Source organism: Carassius auratus, chromosome 7 (assembly GCF_003368295.1).
Source record: "Carassius auratus strain Wakin chromosome 7, ASM336829v1, whole genome shotgun sequence".
In the NCBI taxonomy this organism is placed as follows: domain Eukaryota; kingdom Metazoa; phylum Chordata; class Actinopteri; order Cypriniformes; family Cyprinidae; genus Carassius; species Carassius auratus.
The window spans coordinates 9,043,653-9,059,208 of NC_039249.1; the positions used below are offsets into that span (position 1 = coordinate 9,043,653).

The window sequence follows — 15,556 nt, forward strand, 5'->3', positions numbered from 1 at the left end:
GGACAATGCTAAAATAGAAATGAATCCATGCATAATTAAACTACACCTTTATTCACAAAAATGTGAACTGAATTGTTTTTAAATTTGTAAGAAATTATTTAAAATGTGAAAACAGAAGTTTCATTCAGACTTCTCAAGAACTCACAGGCCTATAGTTGTTGTCTTTGTCAGTGCATCCACACTCGCTGAAGGGCACACACTTGTCCCCACTGAGGACAAAACCAGGGTCACACACACATCCCTCAACACAGGGCTCAAAACAGCTGCCTTCAGATCCAGGGTCCTGACAGCTGGCTGGACAGGCTGAACCACATGGCTCATAGTGACTGCCAACCGGACATTTAATAGCTGGAAGAAATAGAAAAGTAAAAGAGTGGTGTTAAACGAACCAATGCAATGGGACAGAAGAGAGTAAATGAATGAAAACATTTAGAAAAGAGAAAAAGGATGGACAAGAAATGTGACTATGGGCAGAGACGGAGAAACATATAAGTATAACAGCCAATTTAGGAATTAAAGAGACACACTACACTCATTGATCACTGCCTAATTGAAGGCTGCACACTACAAAGGCAGGGTCTTTAAAAGGTTACCAGGATACAGTTAATTGCAGGTTTAAATGGCGCTTTACAGAATGTCTGTAGGGCTCAAACACTTACGGCAGAAGGTGTTATTCCTCCAGTTAATTGGCACCCCAGCTTGAGCGCACAGGTCAGCATAGCTTTGAATAGCTTGGCACAGTGCCACTGTGGCGCCACCAGTGCCACACTGATCAAACACACAGTTCTCAAAGTAAGGACTGGGAGGCACCACCGCATGACATGGCTTGAAGATTCCTGAGAAAAGAATGATTTAATGGTGCATAAAACAGGTGTTGTGTATCTATAAAGCAGAGAAGCTCAGTGCACTAAACAGATGTGCTGGAATATAGTCATAAATAGAGTGAAATGAGGCTTCTTGTACATTAACCCTTTACTCTTCAAGTGATAGGTAACATACATTCGAAAATGTATTACAATGATTGTAGTCAAACTAGATTGATTCTTGCATTCTAACATAAACATGATTTATTCTAATGAATGCATGAAGAAGGTGAAATAACATTTGCAAATGCAAATGCTGACTCTGATATTAGTAAAAGACAATATTTATAAATACAACAAAAAATCCATTGTGGGTGTGATGGAAACCTATACGAGTAATTATAGGTTATTAAGAAATGTGACACAAAGACCCGAAAGAATGTTTAATTATTACATCCTGTAAACAAAAACTCTAGCATATGCTGATTTGAAATTATTAAGCAAATAAAATAAAAAACACAACCATTTCTAATTATGACAAACCTTTTTATGTTTTTTTTTTATTCAGTGACCTTTTTACATGTATGTTTGTATGAGGTATTGTGTCTCACCATTGGGATCTGTGATCATGCCACAGCTAGTAAGCTTCTGTGATTCACTCTCAATCTTCTCATCACATTCAATGTCTCCTCCACCATGAGTACAACTGTGCAAGATAACAACAGGCATGAATGATTAAAGCTTCAATGATAAAAAAAGTGTATATTTAGAAACAAAATTGGTGCAGTGGACGATTAAATATGCTTTCACTTACTCTGGTCTGTCGTCAGGAACCTGCCAGCTTTCTCCAAGCTCATTGGTGCTGTCTGTTTGCGTTCCATTTGACTTGATGTTGTCATCATTAGGATTACCATTATAGTTTCCTGTAAAATATTATTATTAAAATGACTCATGTCAAATGATTATTTGGTTAGTTTCAGTATAAAATAGCTTTTTGAATATATCCATCAGTTAGTTAGATATCTGAACTTGCAGTGCTTACCACAGAGTCCACATAACAGTCCACTGTAGGAGGAAGGCAAGGTGACATCTGCATGATGGTTTCCATCAAAACGGACACGCAATCCGAAGTCTGTCTCAAGCACAACAAATTTTCCACTTAGGAAGATCTTAACACCATTTGACAGCGTGACAGGCACAGTGACCTGAACTCCATTCATCTGCAGGAAGTACAAATAAGGTAAGCACAAGAATGGACTGCTGTTCTAATCTCCTGTAATCTGTTCTGTATGTCTCTCAAATCTTGGAAATGTCCATTACCTGAACCTTGCGCCCCTTGCTCAAAATGACGGTTGTGTCATGCACATTGATGATGACAGATCTTACATAAGACACTTTCTTATTATTGTCTCTGTGCTCGTTCTGTGTCTCCACAGAAAAGTATGGCAAGCCTGAGGTCTCATTACAGGGCTTAGTGAGAGTGTAAGAACAGGCACCCATGAAGTGATGTACTTTATCATCAAAGGTGTTATAATGAGGGTCGCCAGAAACTGAGCAAATGCCTGTACCTGAAAGAGAAAGAGATAAAAAATGGACAGATAAACTTTTAGTTCCACGTGTCAACAGTTTGTGCAGAACTGCATATTTGTATATGATAAGATATAAAAACTAAACTGTGTAAACTAGTATTATATTTGTTACCAAGTGGTTTGCAGCCATAGTCTCCATCTTCAAGTTGGCAGCTCTCAGTAGGAAGACAGCTGGTGTTGTAACAGTGAATATTTCCTCCACCCTCACATGCACACTTCTGTGTACAGCCCTCCAGATACCAGCTCTCATTTACCTGAATATGGCCACATTGATAGGAACGTGTTAGAAATTCACAAGTCTAGCACATTTCTCCTATTTTTAAACATTAGCACTTTGTTAAAATTCGGCACTGTGTTTTAAGCAATCGTATATGTGATACAGACGCTACATTGAAGGTTGATTTATTGCAGTGAATTGGACTCATTTAAATCTTTTTACCCAAAGATTCATGCATTGCTTCGTACGGGTCCCTCTTTCGTCCAGTAGTTGGCGACAAAAACGTCACGTTGTGTTGTGTGGGGACTTAATAAAACATTTAACTCAACCGAATCGTTATAAAATATAGATTCGATGAATGTTTTATTATCCTTTATAATAATTTGTCCGATATAACCATCTATTTTAATTACTGTTATAGCAAATGAATGAATGAATGCTCACCGAAAACGATTTCAAGTCAGACAGGCATTAACGAGATTCAAGCATAAAAGCACACTCTATGATAAAATTAAAATATGCGCTTTGAATAATCACTACGTGACAAATAACTGAAAGTGACAAACTGTCTGAAAGTGATAAACGACAACAGCAGCACAAATAAAGTACAAAACTGTAAAACAATAAATATTAAATAATTAGATGCATTTGCATAATTTATTCACGCCGCGGTGCTTGAACTTTACCTTCAGTTTGGACAAACGTGGTCACGTTCGACAGAAACGCAAAAGGTAAGTCATGGAAGAGCTTGTTGTTTGGCTATTTGAGTTGGTGTTTTTGCTGTTTAGTGTTTAAGACACTTTTGGATGTCAGACATCGTGTTTCCCTTATGAAACAAAAATATATTGCAGTATATTGGAAAATATGTAATATATTAGCATATATTCTTATATATATATTTATTTTTTTCCAATATATTGCAATATATTGAAAGCGGCAATCATTTGTATATTTTGCAATATATTATATAATATATGTATCATCAATATATTATTAAATGTATTCAAAAATATAAAATATTAGAAAATAAAAGGGTAAATAATATATTACAATATATCACAATATATTTTAAGAAATATATTGGTAAATATATTTTCCTTTCGTAAGGGTTGTCATTTTTCGTGCAAGCGCAACTTAGAAAACAGGCCTGAAGAAGTCATAGAGTGAAAAGGTATAAGCTATATTCAGTTTCCTTCAGCCTTTAATAATTTATTTGTCAAAAGGCTATTTAGGTGAACTAGAAGAAATGGGTGTTTTTAGTTTACTCTTGTTTGGAGTGGTTCTTTGAATATTTTTAATCCAAACATTTTCTCTGGCCCCAGAACCCCACAGTTCAGCCCTGGTGTTAAACTCACTGGATGGTAGGAGCCTGAGGAGTCCACACAGCCGCAGTCTTTAAGAGGAACACATTTGTTGTCACTGAGGATAAAGCCACTGTCACACTCACAGCCTTCAACACACTTCTCACTGCAGCCCGGTGGTCCATTGATACCCAGACATGTCTCCGGACAGGAGCTCACACATATGGAGTAGTGGCTGTTTGGAGGGCATTCCAGAGCTGAAGAAAAATAGAAAAACGGCATTAAATTCTGGAAATATGGTTAAAGTGGGGATACATTATGTAGTTTCCCATTCACATGTACCATCCCTCTGTGATGGCATTCCCATCTTCTCTGCCTTGGCCATTAAAGGCATAAAAGCCCCATGAATAATAAAAACAATAAGGCTAAAGTTAAAGTAAGTGTTCAGCTCTAGCTTTTTTTTTATTCTAACCTCCTGATCTGAACTGCATTCACTTCAATAATTTATATTGTGCATTAGAGGGAGTTGAAAACAGGCTTGCCACTGGGAATGTGAAATGTGATTCTTGCATGGATGTAAGATGCCATAATTTGCTGCTTTATTATATGCTCAAACCATTTCTCGATCCCTACACTTTATGCAATATGAGAGAATATGTGAGAGAATGACTCACGGCAGAAGTCTGGTTCCCTCCACTGATAGACAGGAGCACCTGCACTCAGGCAAACATCAGTGTAAGCCTGAAGCTGATCACAAAGGACCTGCTGCAGACCCTGATAACGGCACATATCAAACACACAGCTCAGGAAGAAAGGCAAGGGGTCCACCACATTTATGCAGTCCCTGTGAATGTGAGAGAAAGTGTGCAATGATTAATCACATGAAGTTCTTCATTGTCTCAGGTTAGAATCAGTATGAATAACAGAGCAAACATATTTGTGATGATTCATTTCAAATGGAAGGATTCAAGATTGTTTATTAGCAGAAAATGTCAAAGTTTGGTAAGTCCTAACCTAAATGCTCCGTTTGTGTCATTTATTCTTCCACAGTTCTCTGGGTTTGACACCACACCCTCCAGCTTAGGATCGCATGGTGGTTGAGGCCCGGGGTCCGGCTTGCACCTGAAATCATGACATTGTCATTATCAAGACATACCTGAGAATTTGAGGTCAGTCTTAAAATCTTAAGAATAGTCTTAAAACATTGCCCTGCCTGTTGTGTGGTTGATAACATTAAGAAAAGTAAGAAATACTGACGTTGCATCCTCATCCTCATCAGTTTGCCAGCTGTCACCAAACTGATTGGAGCTGTCGGTTTGGGAGCCATCCGGCTTAGTGAAATCATTATTGGGGTTTCCATCGTAGTCTCCGCATAGGCCACACATCTGGTCATAGTAGGAACTGATAAAAAGAGAAAAAAGAGAGATTAATCTAAAGATATTAATTTTCCAAGAGATGCTTTTTGATTTTTCTTCTTGAATTTACTTATAACCTATAACCCTTAACAATCATTGTGTGTCTTAGTGGTTTCTGCAAAATACGGTCAGTACTGTGTATATATTCCAGTAGGATTTTTTTTTTTTCATTTTCTTTACCTAGGAACTGAGATCTTGACATAATGGTTGCCGTCCCACTGCACCCCCAGGCCAAACGGAGTTGTGAGGATTACATAATGTCCAGCAAGAGACACCGAAATGAGTGGAGATGGGGAGTGAGGGAGAGACACCCTGAGTCCATTCACCTGAGTGTGTGGAAGAGGTAAAACCAAAGTTGGATTGAAGGCTAATGCTATCTTTGACAAAAATAACTTTTAAAGGCAAGATTATTCTTGGAAAACTAAAAAATGGAAAGGGATAATGATACTATGAACAGATTAGGAACCGTCTAGAAAAAATATATGAAATAAGAGGAATGTCTCAGAACTATTCTTATGCATTAACATAATCCAAGAGATTATAATCTAAGAGAGATTTACTTTAAATCTCAATCCTAGATCTCAAGATTAAAAAATAACTTCATTGATGGTTTAATAAAGGCATGCAGCTGCTGTGGATACTGACCAGAGTTCTCTTGTTTTTCATCAGTGTCACAGTGATGCCATCAACAGTCACGTACAGTTTCCTCAGGTAAGAAACGCCAGAAACTCCTCTCTCTTCATTCTTACCCTCTATGGAGAACCAGGGGCCTGCAGACCCAGGAGGGAAGAAAGTGAAGTTATTTTAAAAGCTGTATGTTTATTCTTATTTGAGCCTACTTTTAAAGTTATTTTGGGGTCATTTAATGTACATTTAATGAATAGTAATAATAAAATAGTTTGTAACTCCAAACACCTATCTGATGACCAAAGTACTCTGTAACTGCTGATTGTGGATAGTTGGCTTTGGCCATTTCTTACCAGTGTTGTTTTGGCAGGTGCGGGCCAGAGTGTAGGTGCAAGTGCCCATGTAGCTGTAGTATTTGCCATCGAAAGTGTTATAATGAGGATCACCAGAGATAATACAGTCTTGAGATTCTGTGGGATTGAGGAAAGAGATTGATCAACAACTTTTTAAGCTCTAAAGAATGTGAAAAATTACAATAGTTTACTGTTGCACACTATTTGTAAATAGTGAATTGTAAACATGCATAGTCAAGTTACAGTCTCCATCTCTCTAGCCAGTTATACATGATGTTTAATCTAATATAAGAAGGGTTACTACATATCATGTCTGTCATTTTAGAGCCATTGCACAAAGACTCGGCTTTATATATATGTATATGTATGTATATATGTATATTGTAGCAGAAATGAGTCGAATCAGACAAATCAAAGAGTCTATCAGAGCTGTGTGCATTGAAACGAGAGCCGAATTCCTCAGGAAGTCATAAATCAGTTCTAGTGCCACAAGAACCAAGCAAGATAACCAACCAACCAACCAACTTGTTCACACAACAGCTTTCAACATTAACACCAATAGAACAATTATTAACAATTTTAATTCGAAGAAGAGATTGTCAAATTTATTGTTCGTGATTGGAATGCAACGCTGGACATCACATGTAAACCCAGGAGATCAAGTTAAATACTTGCATTGACTTCCCCCCCCCCCCAGCCAGTGAAACCAGACTGAAATTCCTAAGGGGGAAGGGCTTTAAACCTTTGTCTTCACAGAAAAGTCCTTTGCCAGAGAATGGCAAAGAAACCCTTTTTATACATTATATATGGACCAGAATGAACTCAAAAAAGACTTATGAATGAATCATTCCATTGCTTAACTCCATATTCATTTAGGTGTAACCCACACATTTGACTATCATGTATAATCACTTATTGTGTATGTCTTTTGATAACTATAGGATACCTAGTCATGTCTAGTATTGAAATAATCGCATTTTCTTGCTTGATATTGTCCTGACAATCATTTATTTGTAAAATATATCATAATCATGTTATAGGAATCATGTCCAAAATTAGACCCTGTGAGGCAAGAACCACATGCTTGGTAAGATAAACAAATGATTTATGATACCCACCCCAAGAACATATCTGATTGGTCAAGGCAACATTTGAGGGGTGGCCAACAAGAAAGTTTAAAAACTTTGGACACGATTAAATCTGGCTTTTAGTTCTAGTCTAGCTGCTGCTATTAGCCATGTCGGCTTTTAGTTCCAGCCTTGCTCGTGCTATCAGTCATGCCTGCTCTTAGCTTGTAGCTTTGCTACCTAGCTTTAGCTTGTAGCATCTAGCCATGCGGTTAGTCATCATGGTTCTTTGAGCGCGGTTCCAGCGTGCCTGCCTGCTGCTACTTATGCCACAATGAGAAGGAACACAACCTAGTCTCGTCAAACTTTATTTCTTTTCTTTTCCGTTTGAGAGTTTCGTGTTCTGAGTTAAGTTTTGTAACGTCCATTCAACTTCAACCAGCGAACACGACTCTGCACTTTCAGCCAACGCCCAAGCACGGGCTCCCCAAGACGTCACTTCAGCCACTACTGAACTTCCAGCCAATCAGCGACACCGGGATACCCCTTTCAACTGGAGTCCCTTTCACAGCAAACAAAGGCAACGTATTCCCAGATATTTGTTGTGCTGGTGTATCTAATATAATTTTAGTCACATTGAGGAACTCAATGCAAGGGCTAATTAAGTGATTGATGGTTGTTCATGTCTATGCAATTTAACGTATTGCTGTAAACTTGGGATTCCATATTTCCATTCTCTTAAACTCATCTTTCCCTAACTTTCGACCTCCCTGCAACTTGTGTGAATGTATGTGTGCGTGCGTTTATGTGTTAGATTAGTTTATATGTCTTAGATTTATCTAATAAAGCCTTATTCATATTGAAAAGATAAGTATCTTGTGTTTTGTGCTTACAAGTTAATGTCTTAAACTGCCGATCTTGTTACTGTGCTAATTGATAGTGGTTTCACTATAGTTTGGATATTAGTATCCAGCGCAGATTTGATGTTAAACGGCTCGTTCACTGAACCGCAGGCGCGTCTCCGTGAACAGCCGTGAAACAGTGATTCTGTTCAAATTCCCTTTAAAATCTTAAATGATTCCCTTTGAGCTAAATTGACCTGTTTCCCTTACAATATATATATATATATATATATATATATATATATATATATATATATATATATATATATATATATATATATATATATATATATATATATATATGTAATTTGTGCAATGTTATTTATATATATATGTGCAATTAAGTTATAGACTTATTTTATATTTTAGAAGAAATTATTTCTTAAGCCTGACTGAAACTGGATGGATGGATGTTTGAAAATTGAATGGAAACACACTTGCTGAATTAACCAGAGTGCTCACCTTTTGGGTAACACCCAATTACACCTCCCTGTTCTCCACATTGTTCCATTGGTGGACAGACAGCAGCTTTACAGGAAACAAATGGGGGGGCGCACTTACACAGTAGCTCACAGTCCTTAGTGTAGAACTCTTCACCTGGCTAAATCCATGGAGAGAGGAAAAGTCATAAAAATAATATTAAATTGACTATAATAAATAATTTCTGTCCTAAATAATATCAAATTCAATTTCCTCACCTTATAGTAATTTCCATTATAGCTGCAACCACATGTTTCTTCTTTCACGCACTGGCCAGCACTGAGGATATATCCAGGGTCACAAACACATCCTTCAGAACAAGGCCCGCTGCACTGACTTGGTGGAAATGGACTGCAGGAAGGCTGGCAAACTGGTGCGCATGATTCAAAGTGACTGTTGGGTGGGCATTTTAGAGCTGAAGATGGAGAATATATGTTAGGGCTAATCATAATTTTGTGACTTCAGTCTATTTGACAGTACGATGAATCGGACAAGCCTTTTAAGTGTTTATTTTTTATTTATTTATTTTTACTTTATGGTTAAGGAATATGTTTTTTCAGACGTACGACAGAAGGTGCTGTTTCTCCAGGGTCCAATTGTGACTCCACGGTCCTGACATTCATTGACATAGGACTCTATTGCTTCACACAAAGCAGATTGAGCACCATCCAGCTCACAAACATCAAACAAACAATCTTGGAAGAAACCCTACACACAAGGCACACAAGATCTGTAAGTATGTTATATTGTTAAAATATGCATATTTCAAGTGAACTTTTTAGATTTCACTCACATTGGGGTTGACTTTTGGGTGGCAAGCAGCAAATGGGCCATTGCTGTTCAAAATTATACCACAGTAAGCAGGCCCTTCATACAACTCCTGCTCAGCATCTGTACAGCCTGGAGATGGGCCAACATCTGTTTTGTTACACCTGAAGGCAGAATCAGAGGTGAGTTATCTATGATGTGAATTAATAGTGACACGTCTTTTAGCTGTAACAGCATGTGCCTCGTATAGTGCCTTACTCAGGGTCTGTGTTCCAGCTGTGGCCAAAGTCATTGGGGCTTTGGACCAGTTCACCAGTTGGGGTCTGGAAGTCATCCTGAGGGTCTCCGTTGTAATCCCCACACAGTCCGCAAAGTTGGTCCTTATAGCTGTAAAATGATCACGAACATGTAGAGACATTTAAAAGTCAATCAAGCTATAAAATTTTCATTAAAATACATTTATAAGAACCACACTCACTCCTTGATAACTTTAATGTCCATATAGTGGTTTCCGTCATAACGTATGGTTACTCCAAAGTTCAAGGCCACTGTGTAATGCTTGCCAGACATAAAAATGTCAACACCACTGACAGGACTCAGAGGAATGTTCACATTGGTTCTATTGACCTGAGAAAAGTCAGAAAACTAAATTGTCATTTTGAATGTGCCACTAAATTACATGTAGTCATGCAGTATATGTGCACAAATAATACTGTATACATTGTAGTTTATAAATCATTAATATTGTAAGTACTGTTCTATTCTCGTACTTGAACAGTTCCTCCTTTCAGAATGGACACTACGACTCCCAGCGCATGGACATGAACTGCTTTTACATAGCTGATATGAGGATTGTTGTAGCGATTCTCATTATCTGTGTATACAGCGAAGTAAGGCATATCTGTGCTGTTACAACGTTCGGACATCAGGTAAGAACAGTTTCCCATGAAGTCATAGCGCCGGTTATCAAAGGTGTTATAATGGGGATCACCAGAGGCAATACAGGTGGAGGTTCCTGTGAATGAAAATCCCTTGGTGTCAAATATAAAAATTCTAATAAGAATGCTTAAAGTTGAAGATTGTATAAAATACCTTCATGTTTGTAAGTTAGCATATTATTTGAGTGTATTAATAGATAACTTCAAAATGATAGCTTGTCATTAAAATAATTATAGGTTAAGGGAAGATTGTTGCGGTTTTCTGAAATACCTTTAGGGTAGCAGCCATACACTCCACCAACCTCCCGACATTCTTCTGTCACAGGATCACAGGTGTTGTCCACACAGTCAAAGGTGTAGTTGCCAGCACAGCGACACAACTTGGAACAGCCATCTCCAAATATGATCTCACCAGGCTGATTGAAAATACAGAGCAAGATTTTTTTACTGCAAAACTTTAGGTCCCAAAGCTGGATAAAAATGCAGTCTCACAATGAAAACTATTGTACCTCAAAGTAATTGTTTTCTTCATCCAGACATCCACACTGCTCAATAGGAACACAGCGTCTCCCACGGAAAACAAATCCTGGTTTACAGAAGCAGCCGCTTATACATGAACCAGAGCAGTTGGTGGAGGGTTCTGCACAGGTAGGAATACAGGCTGGGCCACAATCAATGTACTCAGAGTCTGGAGGGCAGATCACTGTTTGAAGACAAGAATGGTTTGTTTATCTAAACAAACGTTATAATTTGATATTTCTAATCAATATAGAAAAAGTTAAGCTTACCTGGTGGTGTTGGTCCTGGAGTAGTTGGCTTAGGTGTTGTTGGTTTAGGAGTTGATGGACCTGGTGTTGTTGGTTTGGGTGAAGTAGGTTGGGGTGTAGACGGATTAGGAGATGATGGACCTGGTGTCGTTGGTTTAGGCGAAGTAGGTTGAGGTGTAGACGGATTAGGGGATGATGGACCTGGTGTCATTGGTTTAGGTGAAGTAGGTTGGGGTGTAGACGGTTTAGGGGATGATGGACCTGGCGTCGTTGGTTTAAGCGAAGTAGGTTGAGGTGTAGACGGTTTAGGGGATGATGGACCTGGTGTCGTTGGTTTAGGTGAAGTAGGTTGAGGTGTAGACGGATTAGGGGATGATGGACCTGGTGTCATTGGTTTAGGTGAAGTAGGTTGGGGTGTAGACGGTTTAGGGGATGATGGACCTGGCGTCGTTGGTTTAAGCGAAGTAGGTTGAGGTGTAGACGGTTTAGGGGATGATGGACCTGGTGTCGTTGGTTTAGGTGAAGTAGGTTGGGGTGTAGACGGTTTAGGGGATGATGGACCTGATGTCGTTGGTTTAAGCGAAGTAGGTTGAGGTGTAGACGGTTTAGGGGATGATGGACCTGGTGTCGTTGGTTTAGGTGAAGTAGGTTGAGGTGTAGACGGATTAGGGGATGATGGACCTGATGTCGTTGGCTTAGGTGAAGTAGGTTGGGGTGTAGACGGTTTAGGGGATGATGGACCTGATGTCGTTGGTTTAGGTGAAGTAGGTTGGGGTGTAGATGGTTTAGGGGATGTTGGACCTGGTGTCGTTGGTTTAGGTGAAGTAGGTTGGGGTGTAGACGGTTTAGGGGATGATGGACCTGATGTCGTTGGTTTAGGTGAAGTAGGTTGAGGTGTAGACGGTTTAGGGGATGATGGACCTGATGTCGTTGGTTTAGGGGAAGTAGGTTGGGGTGTAGACGGATTAGGTGAAGATGGACCTGGTGTCGTTGGTTTAGGTGAAGTAGGTTGAGGTGTAGACGGTTTAGGGGATGATGGACCTGATGTCGTTGGTTTAGGGGAAGTAGGTTGAGGTGTAGACGGTTTAGGGGATGATGGACCTGATGTCGTTGGTTTAAGGGAAGTAGGTTGGGGTGTAGATGGATTAGGTGAAGATGGACCTGGTGTCGTTGGTTTAGGTGAAGTAGGTTGAGGTGTAGACGGTTTAGGGGATGATGGACCTGGTGTCGTTGGTTTAGGTGAAGTAGGTTGAGGTGTAGATGGTTTAGGGGATGATGGACCTGATGTCGTTGGTTTAGGTGAAGTAGGTTGAGGTGTAGAAGGTTTAGGGGATGATGGACCTGATGTCGTTGGTTTAGGTGTAGTGGGTTGGGGTGGGGATGGCTTCGGTGTTGTTGGAGTTGCTAAAATCAGCAAGAAAACAATTAATATACTGGTGCATCATTCATATAATATGTATTATATGACAACTGGTAATTTTAGCCTTACAGTAGCATTAATGATATTGTCTGCCACCTACCTGTACAAGTGGTAACGCAGACACTGTCAACTGCTATATCTGTCTTGTGTGTTTCACCATAAACACCTACAATTACAAACTGTAATATAAAAAAGTATAAAACGTGAAAATTTGGGAATATTTATGATGAATAGAAATTACTTTGCAGCTCAAATGGGCCATATCATTATGTAAAAAATACAAAAAGCTCATTCACAAATTTTTACATGAGAAAATATAACTGACCTCCACTGAATCAGCTGAACCAATGTAGTGAACGGTTGCAGGCTTCCAGGCCTGACCTTGATTTCCTCTGAGGCGGAAAATAGGGGATCCAAGTGCTCCACCTAAAAAATAAAAATCTCTGAAATTATTCTGCCTAATAACATTTTTGAAAATCATTGACCATCTAGGTTTCATTGCATGTATATGTGAATATGATTGTCATATTCATAATTGTAATTTCACAAGTGTCCTTAAGACAAGAGTTTTTTAACAAACTCTCAAACGTCACCCGTTCGAACAGCTTGTGACTATTACCGTTGGTGATTGCATAGACATTTAGCTCCATGTTGGTGGCACTGCCATACATGTAGTAATGGAAGTCCAATTGTAGGCAACCAGAGGCTGAGGTAGAGGGACTCCAGAGCTGAGCGGATTCTCCTTCAATACTAGAGCTGGAGTCCATTAACAGGTATGACCCCACTGCATTTAAAATAAACATTTTGAGAAAATAGAGAATGCAAAGAGGACTGAAAGCAGTCCTTAAAATAATTGAAATATCAGTGCGGAATATTGGACTTACATCCTGGTTTGGAGAAGTCATCATCAGGGCCAGTGTCTGGTGTCTCTGTCTGTCCAGTCCAAAACTCCCAACCAAAAATGTTATCATTATGTACCACATTTTTCCAGCCGCATTTATCATTATCATCAAAATCACACCCAGCTATACAGCCTGTATAAAAACAAACAGAATGTTTTTTATAAAATCTGCATTTTAATATCAAATGTTTATATTATAATATGCAATATGGGTAAAATAAAGTACCAGCACATGCTCCCTCAGTGATAACAATGTTATCCAGGGCAGTGTCACATGATGAGGAGAGCCCACGCTTTGCTTGAAACACAATCTAGAAGAGAAAAATAAAATTAAAACTTCCTGAAAGGGAATTTTCTTTCACACTGTATAAGATTCACAGAGTTCATTCTCTTATCATGAGTTTAGAAGTGATCTTTGTCTTTGTTTTTTAATAACTGATGCAAAAGAAAAAGTGACCACACTGAAATTTTATAAGTTTCAAGTTCATAATACTAGAGCAATTTTTAAGGCAATTTAGTAAGGTATAACAAGACTGTACTCATATGTATTTAATTAAAAAATGGCGTGCTAGAACTATAGAAGAACAAATGACAAACATCTGTAGCATAATAAAAACACTTTCGTCAGTACTAATCACAATATTTTACTGTTTTTAAGCAAACCCAAATACCTGAGCAGTCTGTCCTGCTGGTATGGGCACAGTGACAGAGGCTTCAAGCCATGACGGGCTCTGTATTCCAGTTTTTTGCCACATTTGTTCCTCAGAGTGGGGACGTTTGGCCAACACAGTCAGGGTGTTATTGCTGTCAGAGCCATACATGTAGTAGAAGAACTGTACACAGATCTCAGAAGGTCCACTACTAATAACTGGACTGAGAAAGCGTATTTTCTGTCCATTTACAGAGTTGTCTGCCTCATGATATATGTAATAGCCAGCTATTGGGGGAAAAGGTTAAATTTAATAAGAGCAAGAAAATAACAAAGGTTCTTTAGTGTTTTATATGTTGTTTGACAAAACTTTTTATAGTGCATGTGCCATCAGTCGGTGTACTGTCATTTTGTAAACATTTATATTAAGTGGATGATGTTCAGTTTTGAACATTATTTCCAAGTGATTTTGCATCTTCAGTTTAGTGAGTGGTTTGGCATTCATACTCACTTCCATCCGGATAGTCTCCATCGGGCCCAGTTCCAGGGGTGGGGGTGGGTCCAGTGTGACGCGTCCAGTCACCATTATCTGTGGTGTCTTGTCGGAAGTTGCAGAACGGTTCTTCATTTTGGTTGAAATCACAAGAGGCCAACGCTGCTTAAAAACAAGACTTTTACGTTTTCAGTGGTGGAAACCATCTAAGATTTACTATACTAGGAATTTTTTTCTAGTTGACATTAGATTACTTATTTAAGTATATGCTCAAACAAAACCAGTCCTAGAATTAGAAAATGATAAATATGTAATGCTTAAATATTTTTATGTGCATTATTTTCCAGTAATAAATGCTATTCATGTTCATAATGTGTTGGTAATGGACATGGACCTTAGATATGCTTTGCGGGGGCCTACCATACTCCACCCGTTTACAACCAGTTCTCATGTAATTTTGTAATCACGTGTCCTTGCTTGATTGCAAGCGTTAACACTTTGTACAAAGTCAAGCATCTTTTTTTTTTTGTGACAGAACAAAGTCTGTCCCCAGTGTTCATTAATGTAAAACAGACAAGATAATAGTCTTTGTAATTGGAAATTATAATAGTAGTTCTTGGTTATATTGTAGCAATGTATTTATATTAAAATGTTACTTAATATTTGAAAAAGAATAAGTAAAAATAAATGATTGAAATATAGAAATTTTGCAATAGCACTAATTTCCTGGTTAATTATTGTCCATACATTTTACATGATAGTTTACTTACCTGCATCTCTCTCTGTCACTCCAAATCTGTAAAAACAGGAAAAAGGAATGATTTGACTAATATCAGAAAAAAAGATGAAACAGCTGGCTATACAGT

General features: G+C 38.5%; 1 protein-coding gene across 1 annotated transcript in view; it reads right to left on the reverse strand.

The window, feature by feature from the left end:
- The window catches only part of zanl (zonadhesin, like), a 22,210-nt gene extending 7,385 nt beyond the window's left edge, over nt 1-14,825 (reverse strand). Inside the window, exons 1-31 of the mRNA XM_026266409.1 lie at nt 14,709-14,825; nt 14,220-14,381; nt 13,775-13,859; nt 13,532-13,681; nt 13,267-13,431; nt 12,973-13,073; nt 12,748-12,826; nt 11,249-12,631; nt 10,970-11,163; nt 10,732-10,876; nt 10,293-10,537; nt 10,001-10,149; nt 9,781-9,909; nt 9,548-9,686; nt 9,321-9,462; nt 8,973-9,169; nt 8,737-8,875; nt 6,306-6,422; nt 5,971-6,095; nt 5,506-5,651; nt 5,168-5,311; nt 4,925-5,032; nt 4,585-4,754; nt 3,965-4,167; nt 2,505-2,646; nt 2,124-2,371; nt 1,846-2,023; nt 1,618-1,726; nt 1,415-1,509; nt 660-836; nt 146-348 (exon numbers count right to left, since the gene is read on the reverse strand). Of these exons, the coding sequence (XP_026122194.1) occupies nt 146-348; nt 660-836; nt 1,415-1,509; nt 1,618-1,726; nt 1,846-2,023; nt 2,124-2,371; nt 2,505-2,646; nt 3,965-4,167; nt 4,585-4,754; nt 4,925-5,032; nt 5,168-5,311; nt 5,506-5,651; nt 5,971-6,095; nt 6,306-6,422; nt 8,737-8,875; nt 8,973-9,169; nt 9,321-9,462; nt 9,548-9,686; nt 9,781-9,909; nt 10,001-10,149; nt 10,293-10,537; nt 10,732-10,876; nt 10,970-11,163; nt 11,249-12,631; nt 12,748-12,826; nt 12,973-13,073; nt 13,267-13,431; nt 13,532-13,681; nt 13,775-13,859; nt 14,220-14,381; nt 14,709-14,825 (5,886 nt within the window). The remainder of the gene's footprint in view (nt 1-145; nt 349-659; nt 837-1,414; nt 1,510-1,617; nt 1,727-1,845; nt 2,024-2,123; nt 2,372-2,504; nt 2,647-3,964; nt 4,168-4,584; nt 4,755-4,924; nt 5,033-5,167; nt 5,312-5,505; nt 5,652-5,970; nt 6,096-6,305; nt 6,423-8,736; nt 8,876-8,972; nt 9,170-9,320; nt 9,463-9,547; nt 9,687-9,780; nt 9,910-10,000; nt 10,150-10,292; nt 10,538-10,731; nt 10,877-10,969; nt 11,164-11,248; nt 12,632-12,747; nt 12,827-12,972; nt 13,074-13,266; nt 13,432-13,531; nt 13,682-13,774; nt 13,860-14,219; nt 14,382-14,708) is intronic.
- Nucleotides 14,826-15,556: the final 731 nt, after the last annotated feature.